The 18,942-nt window shown below is 45.1% G+C and overlaps 1 protein-coding gene across 1 annotated transcript; it reads right to left on the bottom strand.

The window, feature by feature from the left end:
* Positions 1-292: 292 nt before the first annotated feature.
* OXA1L (OXA1L mitochondrial inner membrane protein) lies at positions 293-18,274 on the bottom strand. Its single transcript, XM_040416853.1, has 10 exons — positions 18,144-18,274; positions 6,244-6,360; positions 5,339-5,579; positions 5,092-5,235; positions 4,668-4,753; positions 3,010-3,174; positions 2,830-2,934; positions 2,572-2,734; positions 1,802-1,882; positions 293-667 (listed from the first exon to the last, which is right to left on the bottom strand). Exons 1-10 carry the CDS (start codon positions 18,234-18,236, stop codon positions 561-563), a joined length of 1,302 nt encoding a protein of 433 aa, XP_040272787.1. The 5' UTR covers positions 18,237-18,274; the 3' UTR covers positions 293-560.
* Positions 18,275-18,942: the final 668 nt, after the last annotated feature.

The following is an 18,942-nucleotide window of genomic DNA, read 5'->3' as shown; positions in this document are numbered from 1 at the left end:
ATGTCCACTACACAGTGGACAGAGCTACAGCTGATCGGCAAGGGTGAGGGGTATCCGGCCCCCACTGATGTAATACTATTGGCCTATCCAATATTACTGATTATTAGGATTGGCAAACTGCAGCTATGTTATGTCATCTAGTTTAATGAGGTGCAGTGTTGCAGTAAGTAAATGGAAAAGGTGAAAAGAAATATTTGTGCAGTATACTGCATGGGGAACACATTCTCCACATCTGTACACCCCTTATCAGCAGTTGTGCTGATCGTAATGCAATGTAGAAGGTACACAGTCGTCAATAGAAGTATCCATTTTATTTAAACAATGGCTACATCTTGGGTTTCATCCTCGGATTTTGTGGGGTGTGTAACTTCTTTACTTGTCACAGCTAATCGTTAAATAAAGATAATCTTACACAGGGTCCGCTGTTTATTCATGTGAGGATCCGGTTGGTCATTTTTTTCCCACACATTCAGAGTCCACCGTTCTGGGAAAGTTCATTTCATGCCAAGTGAGGCTGGCAGAGATTGATCAGTTCATGACTGGGTAAAGAGGTCTGTGGTTTACCCAATTGTATCTTGCCATGGTTTCGTTTTGGGCTTTCTGGGGGATACAGGCGTTTTCTCTCGTTGCTGCAAAGGATTTTGCGCAAAGGTCTGTCGCAGTGGTCCTGTAGAAGTAAAACATCACTTGTCACCAGACAGTTCAATAAGAAGGCAGCATGTTATAGAGCAGGCTAAGTTGAGCAGATTGATATATAGTTTTGTGGGGGGGCCACAAAGTGTAATTAACACATAAAAAATTCTGCTCTTTCTGAATTCAATTGTACATGGGAGCCAGAAAGGGAACCTGTCACCATGAAATGCAGTGCAATCTGCAGGCAGCTGATTTTAGAGCAGGGGAAGCTGAGCCGTTTGATATATACTGTATATAGATTTGTGGTAAAAAAAAAACAAACATTCAGTATAACTTGTATTTTATTCAATAAAATCTCTGTTCTTTCTGAGCTCACTATCCAACTGGCATATCGTATCAGTGACTGACAGCTATCTCTGTATACACACTTATACAGAGAAGGACACCACTAGGATACTGAGCTCAAAAAAAGCAGAGATGTAAATTACAAGTTTTGCTGAATCATTTCCCATAAAAGAATATATCAATCTACTCAGCACCTTCAGTTCTATAACATGCTGCCTACAGATTGCGTTAAATTTCATGGTGACAGGTTTAATGGAACCTGACAGCAGCACTATGCAGGTCAGTGCAGTGACAGACCCTTTGATTTCAGCAGTCTCTCACTGCTATCATGGCATTCAGTACTTTTTTAGTACTGACCTGCTAGAGAGATTATGATGTTGCTCACTGGCCATACCCCCTCCACCTCTAAACAATGACTGACGGGTTTCTTTCTTATGCGTAACAGGAAAGAAATCTGTTTATTATCGTCAGGAGGCAGGGAAAGCGGGCAGCATCGGATCCACATCTCTGACGCACGCTGTGGACTTTGGCAGGTCATTGCTGTATTGAATGCCATGATGGCAGTGACAAACCAATGAAATCAAGGGGTCTGTTACTGACTGAGAGCAGCATTGTGCTGCTGATAGGATTCCCTCACTGGACTAGATCTTAGTTCTGGCATAGACATACCACAATTATTAAGAGATATGTGCCTTTTAGTAATTAGGGACCATCTGATGCCAGTATAACACCAATCTTAATAAATGTCTATATATATATAAATCTGTGCTGCTTAAATCTGACTACGTTCCAGCTGTATGTGTAGTATTCACATTGTGCTTACCTTTCGCTGCAATGTCCAGATGATGTTTAATTTTGTGTTCCCTTTGCTCCAGATCCTGAGCTAGCTGTGCATTCTTCCACCCTGTAGGACACAAGTAATACGTTTATAGTGTCGGCTTTTTCTCAAGGTTAATCGACTTCCCAAGATACTGCTTTGTGTCTGTGTGTCTACAGAGGAAGTAGATTGTGGATCTCACTACAGCACTGCAGAATATGTTGGTGTTACATAGGTGATGGAAAACAAATACTATTTTCTGTACAGCGCCAAACCAAGTAATGGGCAGAAACCCAATAGATTAGCAAATATAGAGAAGGGCGGGATACCATATAAAACTGAATTTCATGACTGTGAAAGAGACCCGAGACATCAAGCAGACTATATACAGTGTCTGAATCTGTTCACTCACGGTTTCCATTACAACAGGAAACCACCACACAGTGCCGCATCCACTGGAGAGGACTTACAATTAAGTAAGAAAAGAGAACTGCATGCTGCACTATTGTTCCCACCAGATACGACAGAATCTGCATCAGAGCCTCTAGATGCAGATGTGAACAGCACCCAGGCAAAGCCAGCTGTGGCGGATTTTAGATTTTCTTACCCAAGTATCTCCAGACTTACAAACAAACCTCCCTCCACAAGGCGGTAGAAAAGCCAAAAGAAAACGGCAAGGTTATGATGTACTAACATTACACTTTCAATAGCCATAACCAGTGCTGTAAAGCAAGCAACACATATAAACGTAAAATCTAATTATATAACAAAATCACCATTTTTCAAGCTCTTTATAAAGCCTTCCTGTTGGGGGAGGACTGATGCATCATGCTTGATGTGTTCTGGTATCCTCAGCTTCTTTCGGACAGCTGGAATTCTTAAGAAAGCCACTTGGGCTATAGAGAAAAAGTTGGAAGTCACCCAATACGTGAAAACAGCCTATAGGACAAAAGCAGAAAAGTGTCTTTCTAAACCAAAATGGACTATAGACGGTAAGGTAATCCTAATCAATGGCCTGTAGTAAGACTACTTACAGTGGGGAAGTTGATGGTAAGAGGCAAAATAACCAGCGGCATAATACGAAACACGGTCTTCATGATTCTGAGGTTAGGGTTATTTACTCCAGACTCTGCTCCGAGCTAGACAACAAACAGGAATCAGATCATAAGAAGAAGTAACCCCAAATAATAACTAAGAAAAACAACATTTGTTACCTCCAGAACTGCCCACATGCTGGAAGTGACTACTAGAGGCAGGATATAATATGGGTCAGCCACAGTTAGGTCAGCAAACCACCAGAGACCACCTGTCTGCATGCTTGGAACAGGAAGATAGGACATCTGCCTTAGTGCCACGAAAAAGGAGATAAACACTGGAGCCTAGAGGAAAGAATAAAGATAATGTAACGACTAACAACAAATATATGCATATGGTTTTAAACAGGAATTTATCTGCATCTATATTTTTATAACAATGTGCATACAGGAAGTTATATACAACGAGAACCTGTCTTTGATACAAGTATCTAGTGACATTTCTAAAGCTGCCCATACACATTCAATAACTGACAGCCTTCTTTCCCAACTCCCTCATACACATACGGCTCAGCCGAACATGTAAGTGTATTCTATAGGGAGAGCAGATAAAGATACTGCCAGACACTTCTGACGGTGGATTATATCTCAGGAGAACAAAAGGATCAGCCGAAAATATTCATTTTGCCCGATTCTTGAGAAGGATCAGGCGAAATTAACATTTTTGGCTGAACCTTTTGTCCTCCTGGGAGATAAGGCGTTGCAAGAAGCTTCTCACAGGCAGTGGCTTACTCTGCTCTCTCCATAGAATACAAATGTATGTGTATGGGGAAGCTGGGAGGGAGTTGGGTGCTACCCACACGCATTAGAGCAGGCATCCTCAAACTGCGGCCCTCCAGCTGTTGCAAAACTACAATTCCCAGCATGCCCGAACAGCCTACAGGTATCAGCCTACAGCAGGGTATCGTGGGAGTTGTAGTTTTACAACAGCTGGAGGGCCGCAGTTTGAGGATGCCTGCATTAGAGTATCAAAAGACTTGTGTATGGCCAGTTTAAATCTCTTCATTGGGAAAATAAAGATTCTTGAAAGAAAAAGCTATAGCATGTTCTGGAGTAAAAAAAATAATAAAATAAAATCTGGCCACACCGTTATTAACTCAAAAATACTGTGGGCGGATTTATCTAAAACCTACCATATTTTTCACCCTATAAGACACACTGAAATGTCAGTGTGTCTTATGGGGCGAATACATTATAGAGACACTCATTAGTACAGGAGGACCGGAAAACGGTGAATGCAGCGCTCCCCTGGCTCTATACTCGCCACTTCCCGGTCCTCAGCCGCTCGCTGTGCTGTGACTGTGCAGAGCGTGAGGATGATGGCCACGCTGTGACCTCACGGTGTGCGTGTCAGGTCACAGCACAGCGCGTGGCAGGAAGAAGAAGAAGAGCACTGGACGGTGGCGGTGGGGTCCGGAGCAGGAGAGGTAAGGTCATTTTTATTTTAAATCTGATCTGAGCATGGGGGTCATTCACATGGAGGTCTGATTGGGGGACTTACTGAGGTCTGAATAGGGTCATTCACAAGGAGGTCTTATTGGGGGACTTATTAACATTGGGGGTCTGAGCTGAGGTCTCCTCCTGATGTTTAACACGCTGCCTGCAGATTAGACTGCAGTTTCATGTGACAGGTTCCCTTTAATCACCCTTGGCTAGTAAATCTGATTGCCAGGATCTTTCATTCCCACTCCTATAAGTCAAGCAAGAATATTACACCAGCCAGAGGGTAAAAAAAACTATTGTCGACAAAACAATGTCATTTGTCCAACACAACATACCTGTACTAGAGGCACCAAAAACCCACGGAGAGGGTTTACATCATGTTTCTTCTGATACAGCGTGAGGTCAGAGTACGTCTTGGAGACTGATGAGACAAAGAACAAAATGTTCATAAGTTACAATGTTAAACATTTATGAACCTATAGTTTCATATCAGGGACTGCTCTAACAAAGGATCTCTGAAAAATAAGAGATGGAATCTCACAGGGATCAGCAACCTTCTGGAATCCAGTCGTTCCGAAACTACAACTCCCTGAATCCTCCTTTCACTTCTATTGGAGTTACAAGTACAGGCAAGCAAATGTGCATGCTAGAAGTTGTAGTTTCACAGCAGCTGGGGTGCCGGAGGTCGCTGACCCCAGCACTAGACAATGAGTCCTTTTTCCTTGCAATAGTTTGTTAAATCCCTCCTTAGGCTCTTACATTCATATTTGTTGCCTGATTGCTTGGCCTCGTTCATTCGTGTCGTCAATGCTGTGATCTGTGGCATGTGGTTATTCAGTTTAGCTGCTTCTCTCTGTCCTTTGACAATTAGAGGAAAAACCATAATCCGTGCAAGAACGGTGCCTGTAAGAGAACAACACATGAAAGCAATTACAAGGAAGGGTACTGCCTGCTACAGTGAACAGAAATCAGATGGATGCTAGGTCATACGTAACCAGACTGTTACCTGTCACAATTGCTCCCCACCAAGGAAGGCCTACATTCACGTGCAATAATTCCAGAAAGTCCTGAACCAATCCAACAGGACTGTATCCTCCAAGCCCCAATTCACTCAAACTTTGCTCCACCTGACCCAGAGTTTCCGTAACTGTGGGTGCAACTTCAGCAACTGGTGGTGGTAGGATGGCTTCTGGGGCAGGGAGGGGAGGAGGGGGTGGTGGTAACTGTGCCTCTGAGACAACTGGGATCTAAACCAAAACATGGAAAATAAGATTACATACAATTGCTAAAGATGGGTATTTCCAGCTTGACTGCCATAAATGTCTGATTGGTGCAGATCCTAGACCTAGTGTTTTTACTGGATCCGGCAGGGCTCAGCAAAAACGCTTCCGTTACTGATAATACAACCATCTGCATCCGTTATGAACGAATCCGGTTGTATTATCTGTAACATTGCCAAGACCGTTTTTTATTGTGGCAGATTGCGTCAAAGAAAACGGATCGATCCCCATTGACTTGCATTGGGGGTAATGCCGTTTTGCTCCGCATCCCAGGACGGAAAGCAAAATACAACATGTTTCGGTTTGCTCTGCGGTCTGGGAACGCAACGGAATGCATTTTGGAGCATTACGTTCTGTTCAGCTTTGTCCCCTTTGACAATGAATAGGGACAAATCGGAAGCGTTTTTTCCCGGTATTGAGCCCCTATGATAGAACTCAATACCGGATAACTAGTGTGAAAGTACCCCAAGTGAAACTGCATCGGGACTACTGCTTTGGACGTGTGGGTGCACACAATTAGGTGTTTACTGCTTAGCATTAGTATATTTTCTATAGTGATATATTTTGTGTTTGCAGAGTTCTGTTGCATTGTGTTATCTGCTTCTATTTTCTGTCTGGACTAGATATTCACCTGACTGGCAGCTGTGGTCACGGTGCTTTGGTGGCGAGCATTTGTGAAGACCAGTAGTTGATGGGTCCCAGTGGCCCGTAACCTGTGCAGACGGGCTGTAGCTGGGCATCTGTGATACTGAGAGAACACAATACAACATCAAATATAATTTGCCATTAATCAGACTGCAAAAACATAAAATCAGCTATAGTAATTTTTTTTTTTACATGTGAGGTAATATGAGCACATTACATAGAAATATGTAGCCACTGTTCTATGAATGGCACCGAATACAAATCTATGGTACACATGCAGCTCACCGGAGGGCTCGAGCACCTGTCACCCTTCAGGTGGAACCTGTTGGAGGAACAGGGATTGGTTTTATTTGACCTCAAGTCACGCTGTAAGTGCAACTCAGGAAACGGAGACAACAATGAACGGTACATGGCCTGACGGTCTACAGCAGCCACCCTCAAACTGCGGCCCTCCAGCTGTTGTAAAACTACAACTCCCACAATGCCCTGCTGTAGGCTGATACCTGTAGGCTGTTCGGGCATGCTGGGAGTTGTAGTTTTGCAACAGCTGGAGGGCCGCAGTTTGAGGATGCCTGGTCTACAGGTTTAAGACGAACCATGCTTAAGGGCACCTGTACAATGAGATGTCGCTTCCGATCTTTTGCTACGGCTCCATGCTTTTCCCTTGTCACCGTTTTTAGAAACCACCTTTCAAATTATGTTGACCTCATTTATTTAACAGGGCTGCAATAACTGCACCCAACATATTTGGGAAGGGGAACTGAAGTCCAAAAGATGGGCAACTGAAATAGTGCAAGATAGAGCAACACCCATCAGCAAATTCCTTCTAGCTCTCCCAATTCTCCAGGTACCCTCCCAGGTTTTTACAATGTCACCTTATAAAATGTTTGAATTTTATTAGGAGCTACAACCCGTGCCTCCTGGTTTCGGCTGTCCGCGATCTGACACCTCCCACACTTGGGCTACAGTTTGAGGTGACCCACCCCTGCAGTACATAGGTTCCAGCTTTTTGCAGCCGCAAACAAATTTAAAGTGACCACCGAACTTAAGATAATTGGTGAATGAACAGAACACTTAAATGGCGACTTAAGGGGTCATTTATGAAGAAAGTTACGTCACTTTTTGGTGTATTTTCCCCACTCATGCCACTTTTCCAAGGTGGGGGAAAAGGGAGCATGGCGTGGGCGGGCAAGCCGGTCTTATTTACAGTTTTCTACTCCACTTTATGGCGTGGAAAATGGTCTTAAACTATGCCAGCAAGGGAGCTGGCATCGTTTAAACCATGTCTCTACATAACTTAGGCTACTTTCACACTTGCGGCAGTGTGATCCGGCGGGCAGTTCCGTCGTCGGATCCGTCTCACAAATGCGTTCCAAGAACGGATCCGTCATTCCGCTTGTCATGCGGACAGACGGATCAGTCTTGTATCATTCCGAATGCCGGATCCGGCACTAATACATTCCTATGGGGAAAAATGCCGGATCCAGCATTCCGGTAAGTCTTCAGTTTTTTTCGCCAGAGATAAAAGCGTAACATGCTACAGTTTTATCTTTTGCCTGATCAGTCAAAACGACTGAACTGAAGACATCCTGAACGGATTACTCTCCATTCAGAATGCATGGGGATAATCCTGATCAGTTATTTTCCGGTATTGAGCCCCTATGACGGAACTCTATGCCGGAAAAGAAAAACGCTAGTGTGAAAGTAGCCTTCTATGTATAAATCATCAGTCTTAATAAATGACCCCCTTACTTTTTACGTTTTCAGCTGCAGATCTGCTGATTCCTGGACTCTTCTTATGTCACTCAAAATGGCTGCACAGCTTTCCAGACTACGTGTTCACATTATGCATCAATTGTTCAAGACACTTCCTGCTTGGCGAGCCCTGCTCTTGGATGTGCACGTGAGCACAGTGTGCATCAGGTAGTCTGAGAAGTGTTGCGGTCATCTTAGATTGCAGAAGAGGAACCTGGGAATTGGCAGATCTGCAGCTAAAAAGGAGGTCTCCATGTAAGGGTACTTTCACACTTGCGTTTTTCTTTTTCGGCATAGAGTTCCATCCTAGGGGCTCAATACCGGAAAAGAACTGATCAGGCATATTCCCATGCATTCTGAATGGAGAGTAATCCGTACAGGATACATCAGGATGTCTTCAGTTCAGTCATTTTGACTGATCAGGATGGAGATAATACCGCAGCATGCTACGGTTTTATCTCCGGCCGAAAAAACTGAACACTTGCCTGATCCAGCATTTTTTCCCAAAGGAATGCATTAGTGCCGGATCCAGCATTCAAAATACCGGAATGCTGGATCCGTCCTTCCAGCCTGCGCATGTGCAGACCGGTAAAAATGTGAAAAAAGATACAAGACGGATCCGTCTGTCCGCATGACAAGCGGAGAGACGGATCCGTTCTTGCAATGCATGGCTTTCAGTCACATCCAGATCGGCGGATCCGGCGGGCCGTTCCGACGACGGAACTGCCCGCCAGATCACACTGCCGCAAGTGTAAAAGTAGCCTAAGTGTTCTGGTCATTCCCCAAATTTCTTGAACCAGAGCGTAGCTTTAACCACTTCCCTATCGCTGTACCACTATATACGTTGGTGGTAGGGTCTTTAACCCCTTCACGACCGCAATCTGTATATATACGTGATAGCTGCACATACCCCGTGCAGCTACCACGTGTATAGACGTCATGGCAGTTCTTTAATCCAAGCGCTGCAAAGCTTCTGCCCTTGCCCTGCTGCTGTCACAGACAGCATACAGTCTAGCAATGCCAGCAAGGGGCCAATCAGAGTGGCCCCTTGCCGGCAATCGATCCGATTGGTTAGTCTGTGCAGACTAACCAATCGGATCGCGGCAGTGTTAAAATGCCGGTTTCAGGCTTTGATCTGCGCTCTGCAGATCAGAGCCTGAAATAAAGTAATGTGTAATGAAGCCCCCCCATCTGTGCCCCCGATCTTTGCCCCCTTCCTGTGTGCCTCCAACCTCCCCACCCCTCCTTTGAGCCCTGCCTCCGATGCGATCCCCGCCCCCCCATCCATTTTTTGTATCCCTGATGCGGTCCGCATGATCAACCCCCAAAATGTGCCCCCTCCTGCTGGCCATGCCCCCTATCTGTGCCTCCTGCCCCCGATGCGGTCCCCCTGCTTTATTTGATGTCGGCGGCTCCATTCCTGAGCCGCCGACATCAGCAGCGAGTGTCAGCTGTATGCTGACACTCTGCTGTAACCCCTTAGATGCCGCGGTAGCGGCATCCATGGGGTTAATAGAGGGAGGGGGCTCCCTCTCTCAACCATCGGGGCTGCTGCGCTGTGATTGCAGCGCCCGATGGTTGCCATGGCAACGGGACGCTTTGCAAAAGCGCCCGGTGTTGCCATCTACAGGACATGATTTAATAGTATTGTACTTTGCAATGCAAAAGCATTGCAAAGTATAGTACAGCCATGAGCCCCACTGGATCTTCAAGATCCAAGTGGGACTTGATAAAAAAAATGTGAAAATAATAAAAGTAAAAATAAATAAATAAATATGTAATTTAAAAAAATAAATTGCCTTTTCCTATAAAAAATGAAAAAGAAAAAAAAAACTAGACATATTAGGTATCACCGCGTCCGTAACGACAGTCTTTATAAATATATCACATGATCGACCCCGTACGATAAACACCATAAAAAATAAAAACTGTCAAAAAAGCCATTTTTGTCACCTTACACCACAAAAAGTGCAACACCGAGCGATCAAAAAGGCGTATGTCCTACAAAATGGTACCAATAAAACCGTCACCTCATCCCGCAAAAAATGAGACCCTACATAAGAAAGTCGCTCAAAAAATAAAAAAACTATAGCTCTCAGAACACAGAGACACTAAAACATCATTTTTTTATTTCAAATATGCCATTATTGTGTTAAAGTGAAATAAATAAAAAAAAGTGTACATATTAGGTATTGGCGCGTCCGTAACAACATGCTTGATAAAAATATCACATGACCTAACCCCTCAGGTGAACACCGTAAAAAAGAAAAAAGAAAAACAGTGCCAAAAAGCAATTTTTTTCACCGTACATCACAAAAAGTGCAACACCAAGCGATCAAAAAGGCATATGCCCCCAAAAATAGTACCAATAAATCTGGCACCTTATCCCCCAGTTTCCAAAATAGGGTCACTTTTTGGGAGTTTCTACTGTAGGGGTGCATCAGGGGGGCTTTAAATGGGACATGGCATCTAAAACCAGTCCAGCAAAATCTGCCTTCCAAAAACCATACGGTGCTCCTTTTCTTTTGCGCCCTGCCGTGTGCCCGTACAGCAGTTTACGATCACATGTGGGGTGTTTCTGTAAACCGCAGAATCAGGGTAATAAATATTGAGTTTTGTTTGGCTATTAACCCTCGATGTGTTAAAGAAAAAAATTTAATAAAATTGAAAATCTGCCAAAAAAGTGAAATTTTGAAATTTATTCTCCATTTTCCTTTAATTCTTGTTGAACACCTAAAGGGTTAACAAAGTTTGTAAAATCAGTTTTGAGTAAATTGAGGGGTGTAGTTTCTACAATGGGGTCGTTTATGGGGGGTATCCACTATGTAGGCCCCACAAAGTGACTTCAGACCTGAACTGGTCCTTAAAAAGTGGGTTTTAGAAATTTTCTTAAAAATTTTAAGAATTGCTTCTAAACTTCTAAGCCTTCTAACGTCCCCAAAAAATAAAATGACATTTCCAAAATGATGCCAACATAAAGTAGACATATGGGAAATGTTAAGTAATAAATATTTTATGAGGTATCACTTTCTGTTTTAAAAGCAGAGAAATTGAAATTTTGAAAATTGCTAATTTTTCAAACTTTTTGGTAAATTTGGGATTTTTTCATAAATAAAGGTGAAATATATTGACTCAAATTTATGACTATCATGAAGTACAATGTGTCACGAGAAAACAATCTCAGAATGGCTTGGATAAATAAAAGTGTTCCAAAGCTATTACCACATAAAGTGACACATGTCAGTTTTATAAAATTTGACCTGGACACTGGGGCATCAATGACCCTTGGTCCTGAAAGGGTTAATAATGGTGTCTGCTCCAGAGTGGAGCGGGTGCCATAGCTGCCGGGTGCCTGCTGTAGCACACAGCAGAAATTCGGGGCTATGTCTGCAACTGGCGAATGCAGCCATTTAACCCCTCAGATGCTGTGGTCAAATGTGACCACGAGATCTGAAACGTAAAAACCTGGGAGCGCACACTTCCCTGGCAGGAATGCCTTTCTCTCGCTGAGACTGGGGAAGGCATTCGTAAGTAGTAATAGACCAGAGTCTGTATAAGGCTTCTAGGCCTATTACTGGTATATTCCAATGCAGGCCTGCAGATGGCAGCACTGCATTAGAATATACTGATTCTTGTTTCCTGCAATGGATAAAATTCCATGACTGAATGCATGTGGGGGGGCTAAAAAAGTAAAAAAAAAAAAAAAAAAATTTTTTAAAAAACATTCAAATCAACACTCCCCATTTCTCCAAAATTAAACTAAACAAGTAAAAAAAAAAAACAACAACTCCTAGTCATCACTGCATCCAAAAATGTTTATCCCATATGGTAAATTGTGTAACGGATAAAAAAAAAAATCTGAATGGCCAATTTGCCTTTTTTTTGTCTCTTTACCTCCCCAAAAAGATGAAATAAAAAGTGATCAAAAAGTTCTACATAGAGCAAAATTTGATTAAGAAAAACTACGGATCATCACAGGCAACTCTGTACACATAGCTATAATAAAAAAGTCATGGGGGTCAGAAGAATATGGCTATGAAAAAAAAATATATATAACTTTCTCCAGTTTTTTTTCCCAGTACTAAAACACAAGAAACACTATATACCGTATTTTTTGCCCATAAGACGCACCTAGGTTTTAGAGGTGGACAATAAGAAAAAAATATTTTTCATTAGACCTCAGATCAGACCAGAATCAGACCCCTAATGTTAATAAGACCTCCGCTCAGAGCCACAATCAGACCCCCAATGTTAATAAGACCTCCGCTCAGAGCCACAATCAGACCCCCAATGTTAATAAGACCTCCGCTCAGAGCCACAATCAGACCCCCAATGTTAATAAGACCTCCGCTCAGAGCCACAATCAGACCCCCAATGTTAATAAGACCTCAGCTCAGAGCCACAATCAGACCCCCAATGTTAATAAGACCTCAGCTCAGAGCCACAATCAGACCCCCAATGTTAATAAGACCTCAGAGCCACAATCAGACCCCTAATGTTAATAAGACCCTCAATCAGACCCCCAATGTTAACAAGAACTCAATAAGACCTCAGAACAGACCCACAATCAGACCTCAGCTCAGACCCCATAGTGAATGACCCCCAATCAGACTTCAGATAAGAGCCCCAATATAAATAAGACCCCCATTCAGACCTCAGATGAGACCCTCATGCCTCAGATCAGATTCCTATGTGTCAGATCAGCCCCCAGCCTCAGATCAAATAAATAAAAAATAAAAAAAAATCGACTAATCTCTCCTGCTCCGGGCGCCGCTTCTCACCTCCAGAGCTCTCTCTCCTCTTCCTGACGCACAGCACAGCCTACGGCCGAGGACCAGGAGGCGGGGAGTATAGAGCCCAGGGAGCGCTGTATTCACCACTTCCCATCCTCCAATACTAATGAGCGCTTCCACAATGGAAGCGCTCATTAGTATTTACCCAATAAAACGCAGGGGCATTCCCCCCCCCCCCACATCTTATGGGGTGAAGAATACGGTAAATGTGGTAACATGGTAATCATACTAACCTGGATAATGAAGGGCATGGGTCAGTTGTACTGCATAGTGAACGCTGTAAAAACAAAACCCATAAAACTGTGGCAGAAATAAGTTTTTCAATCCCACCACATTTGGAATTTTTTCCAGCTTCCCACTACATCATATGCAATAATAAATTGTGCTATTAGAAAGTACAACTTGTCCCGCATAACAAGCCCTCATGCAGCTATGTGAACGGAGCTATGAAAAAGTAATGGCTCCGGGAAGGCAGAGAGTGAAAAACTAGAATGCAAAAATGGAAAATTGCCGGTAATGAAGTGGTTAAATTTGTTTGTCCCTACACACAAATCACAAAGCTGGCTACATAGGATGAACATTGAAAGATATGCAATTCCCTAATATAGCCTCACAATTGGAGCAGGTCTTTTTCCATGTGGGAGAGATCTAACAATCAGGGATAGCCTGCAGTCAGCAGAACCCGATTTCCATCTGCCTATACTGCATCCTGGCCGTGCTGCGGACCGCAAAGCATGGGCACCGACCGTGTGCCCGTCATCTGCAAACCTATTCACTTAAATGGGGTCAGTGATCCGCACTACTTTTTTGTGGTGCAGAGGCACGGGCAGAAAACCCACAGAAGCCCTCCGTACTGCTTCCATGGACTTCCGATCTTCTGCCTCCGCTCCGCACCGTATCTTCCAGATTGCAAACCCATTCAATGTTTGTGGGCTGCAATACGGGCACGGACCTGCTGTGGTCGTGTGCATGAGGCTTTAGGGAATATTTATCTCCTGTGTATCGCTCGCTTCTTCTGCCAGTTGAAGCATTTAAACAACATGAAATTCTTTGAACAATTTGAAAACTGTAGCACTCCACGGAAACCCTAAGGCCAGGCACAGACGAGTGAGATCACTGTGTGTGAGAGTGATTTCCTGTTCTGACCTCTGCTCTTCTGATTGCATGGCATTATAATGAATTATGAAGCTGTGTGTCTATGCCCAATTGTAACTACTGAATTACACTGACGGCATTACGTCAGTGTAATTCAGTAGATTAGAGGTCTGGCAAGGACACGTGGCTTTATAAATCATTATAATGCCATGCAATCAGAAGAGCAGAGGTCAGAACAGGAAATCACTCTCACACACAGTGAGTTTCTCGCATTGATCTCACTCGTGTGTGTCAATGGGGCGGGGCTGAGCTGCAATACCAAGCACTGCCACTATACGATGTACGGCATTGTCCTTGAAAAGCTGCCAGGAGCATGCATCACTCGCCACAGCGGCTCCATTAAACAGCTGATCGGTGGGGATGCAGGGATATGGACAGGATAAGTCATCATTATCTTTTCCAGAATAGGTTCTACGATTTTTAAAATATGTAAATTACCTTGCTACCAGCAAGTAGGGCGGCTACTTGCTGGTAGCAGCCGCATCCTCCGACCCTAATGACGCCCCCTCCGCATTGTGATTGACAGGGCCAGGGAACGGAATCGTTCTCTGCTGGCCCTGCCTGTTAGCATTCAAAATCTGGCGCCTGCGTTGCGGCCGTACGTATCTTCAATCTGCGCAGGCGCACTGAGAGACGGCCACTCGCTCCTCAATGCGCCTGCGCCGGGTGTAGATGTGACGTCATTGGCGCAGGCGCATTGAGGATGGAGCGGCCGAGCGAGTGGCCGTCTCTCAGTGCGCCTGCGCAGATTGAAGATTCGTACGGCCGCAGCGCAGGCGCCAGATATTGAATGAAAACAGGCAGGGCCAGCAGAGAAGGATTCCGTTCCCTGGCCCTGTCAATCACAATGCGGAGGGGGCGTCATTAGGGTCGGAGGATGCGGCTGCTACCAGCAAGTAGCCGCCCTACTTGCTGGTAGCAAGGTAATTTACATATTTTAAAAATCGCTTTTTATGAAATTCTACTGTACAAAAATGATTATTTAAAGGGTTTCTGTCACCCTGCAAAACTGATTTTTTTTTTTTGGATAGTTAGATTGCTCATAGTGCGATATAGCAGAATATAATGCTCTTACTTACTTTCATGCGGCCGATTCTTTATAAAACGAACTTTTATAATATGTAAATGAGGGCTCTACCAGCAAGTAGGGCGTCTACTTGCTGGTAGCTGCTGCAGAAATCCGCCCCCTCGCCGTGTTGATTGACAGGGCCAGCCGTGATCTCCTCCTCCGGCCGGCCCTGTCAGTAATTCAAAAATCGCGCGCCTCGCGTCATTCGGCGCAGGCGCTCTGAGATGAGGAGGCTCGTATCCTCAGCACTCCCTCAGTGCGCCTGCGCCGATGACGTCTTCTCTTTCGGTGATGTCATCGGCGCAGGCGCACTGAGGGAGTGCTGAGGATACGAGCCTCCTCATCTCAGAGCGCCTGCGCCGAATGACGCGAGGCGCGCGATTTTTGAATTACTGACAGGGCCGGCCGGAGGAGGAGATCACGGCTGGCCCTGTCAATCAACACGGCGAGGGGGCGGATTTCTGCAGCAGCTACCAGCAAGTAGACGCCCTACTTGCTGGTAGAGCCCTCATTTACATATTATAAAAGTTCGTTTTATAAAGAATCGGCCGCATGAAAGTAAGTGATAAGATTATATTCTCCTATATCGCCCTATAAGGAATGTAACTATCCAAAAAAAAAAAAAATCAGTTTTGCAGGGTGACAGAAACCCTTTAACTTATGTATGCAGAGCTCGTAGTATAGGGATTATTAATAAACAACAAAAAAAAAAAAACGGTTTAGTGGGCTGACAGAAGCCCTTTAATGATCTGATCAGTGGGTACCCCACCGCTGGGAGGCCACCAGTCAGAAAAGGGTTTCTTATGCCATCATATAGATGGAAAGCAGGTTAAGCACGCACGTTGTGGCTCTGTTTATTTTCTATGGGAATACTGGAGATAGGTGAGCGCTGTACTGAGGAAGTCCCATACAGAATGAACAAAGCAGCAGTGTGCATGCTCACCCTACCTCGCTAATGCCAGAAGGACAAAGGACCTCAGCTGTCATGACTGCTTTGTGGTCCCAGCGGTCAGTTTCCCACTGATCAGATACTTGGGATAGGTGTCTCTTGGCACAACCCCTTTAGGGGATTTCACAGTGAGCAGTAATGTGTGAGTTTATAATTACGGTATACATAATCAGTTAACAGGGCACCAGGAAGCTGTAGGTTCATCTTAGCGGGCGGATGACCTGGTATCCACTGAACCCATTCATGATTGCCGCAACTCGCTAGGACAAGCCTGCAGCTCAGGTACAAGCTCCATGTTCTCACCATTCATTCTGAAACCACTCTCAGAGACATCTGTGGGGTCATTAATGAAACTGGTGTAAAGCAGAACTGGCTTAGTTGCCCATGGCAACCAGATTCCACCTTTCATTTTTTACAGCTCCTTTGTAAAGGAAAGGTGGGATCTGATTGGTTGCTATGGGCAACTAAGCCAGTTCTGCTTTACACCAGTTTGATTAATGAACCCATTGATTTTTAAATGTATATTATAGAGCAGGCATCCTCAACCTGCGGCCCTCCAGCTGTTGTAAAACTACAACTCCCACAATGCCCTGCTGTAGGCTGATACCTGTAGGCTGTTCGGGCATGCTGGGAGTTGTAGTTTTGCAACAGCTGGAGGGCCGGAGTTTGAGGATGCCTGTTATAGAGTGAGCGCACGTGCTGACAGTTTGTTACAAAGGAAAAATCATGGAAAGTTTGGGACCACTGGATGACATTTTATTTCTTCACATTAAAATCCACAGCTTAGGTGTTAAATCTAAAGGTCCCTTTACACGGGACGATATTACAGAAGATAGTCAAGAAGGAAGTGTTCCTTCCCAACAATTTGCTGATCACTAGCAGAGGAGACCGATGCATTTATATGCAGTGATCTCCTCCAGAGATGGGGAGGAGTGATCACTCCTGCCCATACTGACTTGTTTACACAGCACCATCTGCTGTCGGCAAACGATCATTTTTGAGTCTGCACAAACGATACAATTATCAGATGAATGAGCGAAATGCCGCCAGATCATCGCTATTACTATGAATGCTCGTTAGCGATGGTCGCATCGCGGGTGACGCTGGGAGGCTTGTTCCTGTCGCGGCCTGCTATTGGCTGCGGCCGTGCGGGCATCAGAAGCAAAGTGGGTGCCTGGGGAGCAGGTAAGTACAATCTCTGTGCCCTGGGAATTGTATGGAGCAAGCTGCTGTGGTGAGCCAGCGCCATACACGGTGGGTGCCGGTTGTATAATACAGCAGGCACTTGGCCGCAAAGACTGGGAATGACGATCACTCGTCAATTAACTCCTCAGATGCAGTGTTTAACAGCGATCACGGCATCTGTGAGAAATGACAGGGCTCTAATTAGTTACTATGATAGCCTGGAAACTGCTGGAGGTCCCCAGGCCTGCCATGGTAAGCATGAGGCACAGCTAATGCACACGACCAATGAATGTTTTGCGGTAAGTAAATTACAGATTCGGACATGCGGTCTGTAAATTGCGGACCAGCAGTGTGCATTCCGTATTTTGCGGAACAGAACAGCTGGCCCAGAATAGAACATGCTCTACATTATTTCCTGGGGCCACGGAACTACACTCTGTGCGCTGTCCGCATCTTTTACGGCCCTATTGAAATGAATGGGTCTGAATGATCCCTAACGCTGTGAAATCGTGTCAGAGGAGCGGAGGCCAGAACAGGATCTGCTGAGAGTTTATCACATTCAGCTCACTCATGTGTGTCTGGCCTTAAAGGGGTTGTCCAGAATTTTACAAGTGATGGCCTTTTCTCATGATAGGCCATCACTATCTGATCGGGGGTCTGACACCCTGCGCTGATCATAGTGATGGCTTATCCTGGGAGAGAACGTGTCACCTAAGCTGTACTGTCTGCTCCTGAGGGAGAGGACTATGTGTGCAAACAGCAGGGGACCGGCTCCATTACACTGGTCACATCATGGCTCCTATGTGAGACGGTGCATACAGTACACCAATGACATGCTGTACAGAAGGTAATGGCTGACACCCATCCACAGCACTGTACCCGCTCTGACCTTAAGAGACCTTCTGCCTCACACACGTCCTGACCCCGGAGCGGGGTCCCGCTGTATTAACACACCCAAATGAAACAACCCTGCCCCTAACCTGTCGCTCGGAAACCTCTGCAATCCGCCACACACTTTGTAACCTTCGACCCAACACTGCCCGGCATGCTGCTTCCATACTGAAGGCCGCCATGTTAGTCGTGACGTCATTGATTTGCGACGGAGGGCATGAAGGTGACGCGCAGGCGCAGTGCGGGGAAAGCGGAGTGGGGGACGTTCTGTGATGTGATGTGTGGCTGGAGCCACAATGTACGGGACTAGACAGTGATGAGGTTATCTGTATGTTAGAAGAGAAGTGAGAGCAGCAGGCGGGAAACCATTTTAGTGGGCATCAAGCTTCCTATGCTGAACTAAACAGAATGAAGATCAATTCAGTGACAGTGATCCTGATTCAGTGACAAACGGGGTGTAGGGGCCATTTTTGGCTGAATAAGGGCTCACGCACAGCCATTTACTTAAATGGGTCCGCAATCCTCAAGATATGGAGCGGAGGCACGGATTGGAAGCATTACAAAGCGCTTCCATGGGATTCAAGTCAATGGGTCCGCAAATGGCGTGCACACGGATGATACCTGTGCGTTGCGGGCCGCTATTTGTGGTCGGCAGCACGGGGCGCGCACGCTTCTATGCATGAGCTCTAAGTGGTATTTTCGAACAGCTTAATGATCTTTGGCCACTATAGGTTTGGTCCACACAGGAGAATGGTCACTACATGGGAAGCAAGCAGTTCTGAATTCTCATTAGTGTAATCATTCAGCTTTATCTGACTTGTAAAAGGGTTTCCTGGGGCTTGGATATTGATGGCTGCAGTGAGCCCGCTCCATAAGTGGCTGGTGCTG

Source organism: Bufo bufo, chromosome 2, assembly GCF_905171765.1.
Source record: "Bufo bufo chromosome 2, aBufBuf1.1, whole genome shotgun sequence".
Taxonomy (NCBI): Eukaryota; Metazoa; Chordata; class Amphibia; order Anura; family Bufonidae; genus Bufo; species Bufo bufo.
Note: the sequence above shows the minus strand (reverse complement) of the source record. Positions and strands in the feature narration are given on the sequence as shown.

Excerpts from the sequence above, each read along its gene's own strand:
- OXA1L (XM_040416853.1), bottom strand. The coding sequence starts at position 18,236 with ATGGCGGCCTTCAGTATGGAAGCAGCATGCCGGGCAGTGTTGGGTCGA. Across the intron at positions 3,175-4,667 it reads TTTTGGTGCCTCTAGTACAG|GCTCCAGTGTTTATCTCCTT; the intron begins GTATGTTGTGTT and ends TCTTTCCTCTAG. Across the intron at positions 668-1,801 it reads TCTGGACATTGCAGCGAAAG|GACCACTGCGACAGACCTTT; the intron begins GTAAGCACAATG and ends TTACTTCTACAG.